Here is a 10,985-nt window from a genome sequence, read left to right on the forward strand (position 1 = left end):
ATAGTGCCTTAGGCATTTCACTGCTAACCAGAAGGCTGGCGGTTCAAACCCACCAGCCACTCCTCGGAAGGAAGGTTGGGCAATCTACTTTCGTAGTGATACCGCCTTGGAAACCCAAGGAGGGGTTGCTATGAGTTGAGTCTGACTCAATGGCACATAACAACAACAACAACAACAACAATGGCTGGTGATTGTGAACATTTCTTCATGAATTTATTGGCCGCCTGAATATCCTCTTTGGGGAAGTGTCTATTCATGTCTTCTCCCCATTTTTTAATTGGATTGTTAATCTTTTTGTTGTTGAGATGTTGGAGTTTTCTATAAATTTTGGAGGTGAGTCTCTTGTCAGATAGTTGTTGGGAGTATTTTTTTCTCAATGTGTAGGTTCTCTTTTGACTCTTTTGGAGAAGTCTTTTGAAGCACATAAAAATTTAATTTTTTGAAGGTCCCATTCATCTATCTAGTTTATCTTCTGCTGTTTGTGCATTTTGCATTATGCTTGATAGTCTATTTATGTCATAAATCAGGGCCCCTAAATTTGCCCCTATTTTTTCCTTGAGGAACTTTATTGTTTTACATTTCACATTTAACTCTTTGATCCATCTGGAGTTAGTTTTTGTGTAAGGTGTGAGGTACAGATCTTGTTTCATTTTTCTGCAAATACCCAGTTTTGCCAGCAGCATTGGTTAAAGAGATCATTTCTTCCCATTTAATGGATTTCAGCCCTTTGTAAAAAATCAGCTGACCGTAGGTCAGTGGATCTGTTTCTGGGTTCTCATTTCTGTTCCACTGGTCTGTGTGTCTGTTGTTGTACCAGTACCAGCTGTTTTGACTACTGTGACTGTTTAGTAGGTTTTGAGATACAAGAGTGTGATACTTCCTACTTTGTTATTCTTCTTCAACAGCGCTTTGCTTATCTTTCCATATAAAATTAGTGATTGGTTTTTCCATATCCCTAAAAAATGCTGATGAGATCTGGATTGGGATTGCATTGAATGTATAGATTGCTTTGGGTAGTATTGACATTTTCACAATATTCAGTCTTCCTATCCACGAGCATAGTATGTTCTTCCATTTTTGTAGATCTCTTATGGTTTCTTGAAGTAGTTTTTTATAGTTTTCTTTGTACAGGTCTTTTGTGTCCCTAGTGAGATTTATTCCCAAGTATTTTATTTTCTTGGTAGCTTGTTGTAAATGGTATCAATTTCCTTATTTTCTCCATTTATTGTGATGCTGCTCATTGGTCCAGTTGAGAGGATTTTTTTTCTTTATATTGAGGTATAATCCATACTGCAGACTGTTCTTTACTCTTCATCAGTAAGTGCTTCAAGACACCTTCATTTTCAGCAGTCAAGGTTGTGTTGTCTGCATATTGCAGGTTGTTAATGAGTCTTCCTCCAATCCTGATGCTATGTTCTACTTCATGTAGTCCAGCTTCTCAGATTATTTGCTCAGCATACAGATTGAATAAGTATTGCAAAAGGATTATAACCCAGATGCTCACCCTTTTTGATTTTAAACCATACAGTGACCCTTTGTTCTGTTTGAACAGCAGCCTCCTTGTCTGTGTACATGTTCCTCATGAACACAATTAAGTGTTCTGGAATTCCTGTTCTTCTCAATGTTATCCATAATTTGCTGTTACCCACAGAGTTGAATGCTTCTACTAGTCAATAAAACAGGTAAACAGCTTTCTGGTTGTGGTAGTTCAGTTTGTGTGTCAGCTTGGCTGGGCCTGGTTGAGTGGCTGGGCAGCTGGATGTAGTGGACTTAAATTAATGGCCTGCTGTGTGGTTTGGTAACATTGGGACTGTGCCTTTTTACTTGTCCACCTTGGGCTTGTCAGCCTCAGCAGCCAGCAGCTGTCTGAGTGAAGAAACACGTCTACCTCCACTTTGCCAGGAGCATGAGGCAGAGATGGACTCTAAGGTTGAGGGGCTTTCATCCAGCCCATAGAGCCTGGCACTTTGAACTTGGACTTAAAGCCTCCAAACTGTAAGAGAATTAACTCCTGTTTGTTAAGGCCATCACATTTGTGGCATGTTCCTATCAGGATGGCACTAGGTAACCAGAACAGAATATGGGACCGGGAGTGGAGTGCTGCTCTGACGGATACCTAAAATATGGAAACGAGTGGAGTGCGTCCTTGACCTGAGACCCTGGCAGAGAGATCCCAGTATACAGCATGAGAGACAGCAGGAGAAAGCTGGGTACCATTGGGTAGGTGGCTTCCTGGCGGAGTGGGTTGCCTTCAGGCATTAATTGGTAGAAGAGACTGGCACGAAATGGAGTAGCAGGTTGTCCAGCCCACGGAACAAGAAAGCCAAGTGCTTTGGGGGCAGGAAGTTTTCCAGTGGAGTGGGTTGCCTTTGGCATTAATCATCAGAAGTGGAGAGACCAAGGAAGTGGAAGCAGAGCTGCCTCAGCCTGAAAGGGTAGGACCATGGCCTTTGGGGGTAGGGCCACCACAGCCCCCTAGGTTTCAAAGAGCCAGGACTTCACCAACTTGGTGCTGGAGTATGGGCTGCTCGTTCATGTGAGCCAGTGGGATGGAGCCCTAGGCGCTGCCCAAGAGTGAGGGGTTGAGGCTACCATGCCCAAGAGGGAGAGCAACAGGGCCTGCCAGGCCAAAGGAGTGAAGTTGCCACTTAGAGGAACTAGAGGATTGGAGCCATCCAGTGAGAGAGATCTGTACAGATGCCAAGTTGACAAGGGATGGAATTGTGGTAGTTCAGTTTGTGTGTCAACTTGACTAGGCCTGGTTGAGTGGCTGGGCAGCTGGTTGTAGTAATCCCCATGATGAGACTGGTAATCAACTCCACTGTGGAATCCACTATGAGCAGCTGAGTAGCTGCCTTAGGAAAAGCCGTCTGCTTCCTGTATTTAAGCAGAAGCCTTGGGCAGTGGTCTCTAGCTTATGGCACACTTGGACCCTGCATGTAGCCATGTTGTATTTCAGCAGCCTGCCATGCTCTGCCGACCTTGGGACTTAACATGGACTTAAATTAATGGCCTACTGTGTGGTTTGATAACATTGGGACTGTGTCTTTTTACTTGTCAACCTTGGGCTTGTCAGCCTCAGCAGCCAGCAGCTGTCTGAGTGAAGAAATACTCCTAGCTCCAGTGGGCCAGGAGCATGAGGCAGAGATGGACCGCAAAGTTGAGGGGCTTTCATCTAGCCCTTAGAGCCTGGCACTTTGAACTTGGACTTAAAGCCTCCAAACTCTAAAAGAATAAACTCCTGTTTGTTAAGGCCATCCCATTTATGGTATATTCCTGTCAGAGTGGCACTGGGTAACCAGAACACTGGCATTCTTTGCTTTGAGCCAAGATCCTTCTGACATCAGCAATGTTATCCCTTGTTCCACATGCTCTTCTGAATTCGGCTTGCATTTCTGGAAGTTCCCTATTGATATACTGCTGCAACTGTTTGTGAATTTATCTTCAGCAAAATTTTACTTGCATGTTGTATTAATGATACTGTTCAGTAATTTTCACCTATTGAATCACCTTTCTTTGGAATGGATACAAATATGGATCTCTTTCAGTCAGTTGGCCAGGTAGCTGTCTTCCACATTTCTTGGTGTAGACAAGTAAGTGCCTCCAGTATGGCATCCATTTGTTGAAATATCTCATTGGGTGTCATGTCAGTTCCTGGAGCCTTGTTTTTCACCCATTCCTTTCATGCAGCTTTGACTTCTTCCTTCAGTACCATTGGTTCTTAATCATATGCTACCTTCTGGAATAGATGAACTTTGAACACTTCTTTTTTGTACAGTTACTCTGTGTATTCTTTCCATCTCCTTTTGAGGCTTCCTGAATCATTCAATATTTTGCTTACAGAATCTTGCAGTATTGCAACTTGAGGCTTGAATTTTTTCTTCAGTTCTTTCAGCTTGAGAAATGCTGAGTGTGTTCTTCCTTTTTTGGTTTTCTAACTCCAGGTCTTTGCACATTTTATTATAATAATTTACTTTATCTTCTGGAGCTGCTCTGTGAAATCTTCTGTTCTGCTCTTTTATCTTGTCATTTCTTCCATTTGCTTTAGCTGCTCTCTGTTCAAGATCAAGTTTAAAAGTCACTTCTGACATCCATTTGTGTCTTTACTTCCTTTCCTGTCTTTTTAATGATCTTTTGGATTCTTCACTTATGATGTTCTTGATGGCATCCCACAGTTCATCTGGTTTTCAGTCATTGGTGTTCAGTAAGTCAGATGTTCTCTAGATGGTCTCTAAATTCAAAGGGTATATAATCAAGGTCATATTTTGACTCTGATGGACCTGTTTTAATTGTCTTCAGCTTCAACTTGAATTTGCACATAAATTAATGGTTTGTTCTACAGTCAGCTCCTGGTCTTGTTTTGGCTGAACATACTGAGTTTCCCATTGCCTCTTTCCACAGATGAGGTCAGTCAGATTCCTGTGTGTTCCATCTGGTGAGGTCTACATGTATAGCCACCATTTATGCTATCGAAAAAAGGTATTGCAGTAAATAAGTCATTGGTCTTGCAAAATTCTGTCATGTGATAAAGAAACAAAGAGCCTCACAATTAGGCCTGTAGGCAGCATCATAATCAATGGGGAAAGGATTGAAGTTGCCAAAGACTTCACATTGCTTGGTTCTAGAATCTACCCTAGTGAAAGCAGCAGTCAGGACATCAGACAATGTATAGCACTGGGCAAGTCATCTGCAAAAGACCTCTTTCAAGTGCTGAGGAGCAGAGATGTCTCTTTGAGGACTAAGGTTTGCCTGACCCAAGCCATGATATTTTCAATCACCTCATATTCATGTGAGAGCTGGACAATGAATAAAGAAGGCCAAAGATGAGTTGATGCTTTTGAGTTTGCTGCTGGCAAAGAATGCTGAAAGTACCATGGAAAAAGAACTAACAGATCTGTCCTAGAGGAAGTGCAGCTGGAATGCTTCTTGAAAGTGAGAATGGCCAGACTTTGTCTCACCTACTTTGGTCATGTTATCAGAAGAGACCATTCCCTGGAGAAGGATGTCATGCTTGGTAAGGTGGAGGGTTAACAAAAGAGGGGAAGGCCTTCAACGAGATGGATTGACAAGGTGCCTGCGGCAATGAGCTCAAGTATAGCAAGGATCGCGGAGTTGGCGTAAGACCAGGCAGTGTTTCGCCCTGCTGTGCATGGGCTTGCTGTGAGTCAGAGATGATTTGATGGCACCTAACAACAACAACAGTATTATCTGGTTTTCCTTGTAGGTCTATGGATATTATTTTGTCACTGACAGTGTTAGAATGTCACTTCAGGATAGATCTTGAAACATTATTTCTGAGGATGAATGCAACACCATTCCTCTTCAATTTGATCATTCCAGGCATAGTAGATCATATGATTGTCTGATTCAAAACAGCTAAAACCAGTGCATTTCAGCTCACTAATGCCTAGGATATTGATCTTTATGCCTTCCGTTTTATTTTTCACAATTTATAATTTTCCTAGATTCATATTTCATAATTCCATGTTCCAATTATTAATAGATGTTTGCAGCTGTTTCTTCCCATTTTGAATCATGCCTCATCAGCAAATGAAGGTTCCTAAAAGTTTTACTCCATCCACGTCTTTAAGGTTGACAGTACTTTGAGTAGGCAGCTCTTCCCAGTCATATTTTGAGTGCCTTCCTACCTCAGGGGCTCATCTTCCAGCAGTATATTGGACAATGTTTCAGGGCTGTTCATAAAGTTTTCCGGTAATACATCAGACACTGTTTCACTGATACTTATAAGGTTTTCACTGGCCAGTTCTTTGAGAAGTAGATGGCCCTTGCCTTCTTCTTAGTCTATCTTACTATTTTATAAGCTCCACTGAAATTTGTCCACTGTGGGTGACCCTGCTGGTATTTGAAATACCAGTGGCATCGCCTCCAGCCTCACAGCAACCCAAAAGCCACCACAGTATGACAAACTGACAGATGAGTAAATGATCTTAGAATGATTTAAAACTGTCACAACTTTTTGCAAAAATGTTTTCTGTCTCTTTTTGAATCCCACAAATTCAACTTTTAAAATACATGCTTTTCTTTTATTCAGTAATCTGCTTTTTAATCTTACCCTTCCCTAGACTTCATTCCCACAAAATATACCCTTGAGTGAAAAGGTTTTATGATAAATTAAAAAAAAAAAAATTCTCCCTAAAAATGTCTTTATATTGCCCTTGATACTGAAAGACAATCTTACTGAGTGTATAAGTTTAGATCAACAGTTATTTATTCTTAGCAAATTATCATATCATTCCACTAGCTTCTGTTGTTGCAATTAAAAAGTCAGGTCTGAATCTATTATTTATTTGTAGATGATCTGTTTTCTTTCTTGGTGTTTTAAGCTCTTCTTTCCCTTTGGTATATTACCGTTTTCCTACAGAGTATCTCTTCATTTCTACTTTATATCATGGAGTTTATTGAGCTTCAAAACATGAGGATTGTTTTCTTTCCTTAATTCTTTAAAATGTACATCTATTATTTCTATAAATATTATCTCTTTCCCATTTTTCCCTATTACTACTTTTTAGAGCATTTGTTTGATATTATTCTCCTCCATGTCTTTAAACCTCTTTTTAATAATAATTTTCCATATTTAATAATATTTATTGATATTAATGAAATTAATATATACTATTTAATAATAATTTGCTATGTTTTTTCTCTCCATACTGCATTCTCTATAATTTCTTCATAATTATCTTCCATAGTTATCTTCTTTATTTGTGCTGTCACTACATCTAATCTGATAATAAATTTCAGAGGTTACACTTTTCACTTCTAGAAGTTGTTTGTTTCTTTTTCTCACCAGCCTAATCATGGTAGTCTCTTTGTCTTAAATAATCCTTTCAAATTCAGCTTTTATATTTGTATTTAAACTTACTTTGTCTTCCATACCTAATCACTGCAATAACTGAGATCTACAGACCTGATTCTAGTGTTTATTTCTGTTGGTTCTCACATGTGGTGGCATATTTTTTTTTTATATTCAGTAATTTTGCATTGTAAGTATATATTTTGTTAGAATGCCTTTGTGAAGATTTTTTTGGTTGTGGGTATTCTCTTGCAGGGAGGATTTGTAGTTTGTTGTTATTTTTCTTATGACATGCTTTTGGATAACTGCATTACCAGGTAACTTTAAATTATCATTTTCAGGATATAGTTTTTAGGGCCACAGTTGTCGTACCAACATAGTTTTGTTTGTTTGTTTTAATTGTGCTTTCGGTGAAAGTGTACAGAGCAAATTCATCTTCCATACAGCAGTTCACATACTCTTTGTCTCATGACATTGACTATAATCTCCCACAATGCAACAGCTGTCCTCCTACTTCCTCCCCATAACCACCTCTTCCCTGTGTCCTTCCCTCCCTTGCACTCCTGCCCCCCGAGCTGTCTCCCCGTGCATACACAGCCCTTCTATTCTCCCATGATTGATTTCTCCAAGGAGTGTATCTATCTAATGTAAATAAATGTTCAGCTCATATGCCTGTCTTTTGTTTGGCTGGAAGCCACGGGAGTGGCTTCAATTCCAGACCTGAAGGGCAGCTAAGGACCATAGTCTCATTGGTTACACTAGGCTCTATCAGACCAGAAAACCAGATCCCTTTTTTTTTTCAAAAAATGATTTTGACTTTTGTTCCACATTGTTCTTCTACTCTATTGAGGATCTCCTACATAGATTCTGCTCCTAATGGTTGACAGTCATAGCTTGGGCACCATCTACTTCTTCTGAACTTATTGTCATATAGGCTGAGGATCGCACCAACATAGACTTTAAAGTTAAAGTTTTATTTACTTGTTTTGTTTGTTTGGGTGTGTGTGTGTGTTTAAACACCACCATCAGTGGAGGCTTACATGTTACTATTGTACTGAATAGGTTTCAGTGGAGCTTCCAAGAAAGAGTAGGAAAAAAAGCCTGACAATTGACTTCTAAAAATAAGCCAGTGAAAACCCTGTGGGTTATAACAGTCTGCTCTGCAACCTATTGTTTGAGTGGTTCAGTTCTAGGCAGTGTTCCCTTCCATTGTGTATGGGGTCGTCATGAGTCAGGAGCTGACTCAATGGCAGCTAACAACAACAGTAGTAAAGACGATTTACTTTGCTGTCTGGTTATTATTTTTTTTCCCCCTAGTTAGCCTACTCTTTGAGTATAACCTTTCTTAGACCCTAACTTTATATAGGATGTTTGTCTACCTGGACAAAGACATCTTTTGTTGTCGGTGATGGTGGTGTAGGGACTGTCGAGTCAATTGTAACTCATAGCAACCCTATATAAAATAGAGCAAAACCCTGCCTGGTCCTGCACCACCCTCATGGACATCTTTAAGGAGCCACACTGCCTACCACAGTGATATATTCTCTTCTATAATCAAGCTTCTTCCTTCTTTTCTTTGTTCCTTTCCTTTTCCTACTTTCTTACATTGTTTTCTTCCTCCCTCCTTTGTTTCCTTCTTTTTGATTTTCATAGATATTTTAGGCTTAAAGATTCTATTAAATATTTTTTCTGGTTTTAAAGATCCTCACTAGTTTTTCATGTTTTGAAAATTTATTGTTAATTTCATCATCCAAGTCATTGATTAAAACATTACTGGCTCTAAAAACATACATATGTATAGGAATCCGTGAATGTGCCAGGTAAATCTTTGATATATTACCTTTTTTTTCCTTTTTATTGTATATCATGTATTTACTTGGTACACGGCATGGCAATAATTAATGTAGAGATACTGTCTCTACCCTCTAAAACTTTATAATTTAATGTTTCTTTTGTGGAAAAGCTTTCTGCACAAGGAATTATAAGCCACTTTGTTCTAAAGACTTCTTTTTTTTCCCCTATTGTCAACACTAATGGTGTCCTTTAGAAGTTGTTTCCTTGCTTGTAACATAGAAATTGTTCAGTAAATATTTGTTCAGTGAGTGAATGCATTTCGGTATTTATTGCCCATGAATGAGAGATAAAGAGTGAACCCAAGCCTGGGATGAACATGCCATCTTCATAGTCTAGACATATAGTTAAATTTTCAACAAAACACTGTTCTCACAAAGATAGTCTCCTGTCTCCCCTTAAAATGGACACTCCTTGTAGCTGAATAAGAAACAAAGTCTAGTTCATTCCTTTGCTAGTAGGGGATTCTAGATTGCTAACAGTAGTGGTACAAATGGTTAACCCACTTGGCTGCCAACTGAAGGCAGTTCGACTCCACCCAGAAGTGCCTTGGGAGGCAAGTCTAGTGTTCTACTTGGGAAAAATCAGTCATTGAAAACCCAGTGGAGCACAGTTCTACTCTGACACACATGGGTCGACATGAGTTGGCATCCACTCAGTGACAACTGGTGTTGAGTTCATTCCTCTGTGTCAAGTTTGCCCTTTAAATAAGATTTCTTTAATTTAAAAAGTAACACATTATATCAAGAGAGATAAACCATAAAGCAAAACAAAAGGAAAAAAATTAAGCCTAAGCTCATCATTCAGAGTCAATTCACATATTGTAGTATTTTTACTTCATTTTTTTCTATGCTCAGAAAATACCTCTTTTCTGTGTAGATATCCATGTCAATATCATTGGTTAAACTAATTTTGTCCCTAATATGTTGTAAATATTGTCTGTGTATATGAGATGGTGACCAGTGTTTAGAAGTGGAGAAGAGGCAAGACTTCACAAACGGAATGATTCCTGTTATTTTCCTAATAATAGTGCACATTAAGGAGCTCTGGTAGCATAGTACCTAAGACATTTGACTGCTAACCAGAAGGCTGGCAGTTCAAACCCATCAGCCGCTCCTCGGAAGGAAGGTTGGGCAATATACTTAGGTAGTGATACTGCCTCAGAAACCCAAGGAGGGGTTGCTATGGGTCGGGTCTGACTTGATGAACAAACAACAACAGTGCACATTAAACCTTATCTTGTTTGATAAGTTTAGCAAGCCCTGTCTTGATCACACATTAAACTTTTAAGTAAGTTATAGTAAAAACTGCACTAGTTCAAAATATTTAAATAATATTTGCAGAGTAAGCATTCAGTCCAGCTACTGTTTATTGAAGTATATATACTGTAGCTATATGTTTTTTTTTTAAAAATGAGATTTGTCAGTTCTATGTTCAGCTAATTTTACTTTATTTAGCTTAGGACCTAGTTAAAGATTTAGTTACTAAAAGAGTTGATGAGCAGATTTTCTCTCATGATGGTAACACTTATGGCTGTGTTATCTTGTAAAATAATTCTTTAAATTTAAATATTTAAATTCTTAAATATTTCCTGTTATATAATTCTTTCTTGTTAACATTTTAAAGACTTAATTAAAAGATGAACAGTTAGAACATTTACATTAAGTAGATAACTCCTTGGAGAAATCAATCATGGGAGAATAGAAGAGCTGTGTGTACACAGGGAGACAGCTTGAGGGCAGGAGTGAATGAGAGGGAAGGACACAGGGAAGAGTTAACTATGGGGAAGAAATGGGAGGGGAACTGTTGCATTGTGGTAAATTGTAGTCAATGTCATGAGACAAAGTGAATGTGAACTGCTGTATGGAAAGTGGATTTGCTCTGTAAACTTTCATCCAAATCACAATAAAAATTATATATATAAACAGTTACTAACAATGGATTATATTTTAGAAGTTCTTTGAAATAATTGTTAGATGAAACATGATTTTATTAATGGCACCAGACTTCTCTTTGAAAAGACAGAAAAAAGAAAACATTTCTCATCATCAGACACTCATTCCTGAGTATTCTTAAGTACATCATAAAGCATTTTCTTCACACACAACCAAAAGAACACCAAACCTGAGAACCTGTGAAATCTCTGATAAACCCTTTCAGAAATTCATTTCCTTATTTTGTGTATAGAAATCCGAATTATGCTCACATTTCTACATTTTCATATGAAGTTTAGACTTGTTGTTATGTGCCGTCGAGTCAGCCCTGACTCATAGCGACCCCTCCTTGGGTTTCCGAGGCAGTATCACTACGGAAGTAGGAT

At 38.7% G+C, this 10,985-nt stretch overlaps 1 protein-coding gene across 1 annotated transcript in view; it reads left to right on the forward strand.

Moving 5' to 3' along the window:
* Positions 1-10,985, forward strand: part of MICU3 (mitochondrial calcium uptake family member 3) — a gene marked incomplete at its 5' end in the record, with an annotated part of 88,548 nt that overhangs the window by 50,183 nt on the left and 27,380 nt on the right. Inside the window, one exon of the mRNA XM_007954954.1 lies at positions 5,225-5,254. Coding sequence (XP_007953145.1) covers positions 5,225-5,254 — 30 coding nt within the window. The remainder of the gene's footprint in view (positions 1-5,224; positions 5,255-10,985) is intronic.

The sequence above is a fragment of the Orycteropus afer genome, unplaced genomic scaffold (assembly GCF_000298275.1).
Source record: "Orycteropus afer afer isolate SDZICR_OR568_19922 unplaced genomic scaffold, OryAfe1.0 scaffold00483, whole genome shotgun sequence".
NCBI lineage: Eukaryota > Metazoa > Chordata > Mammalia > Tubulidentata > Orycteropodidae > Orycteropus > Orycteropus afer.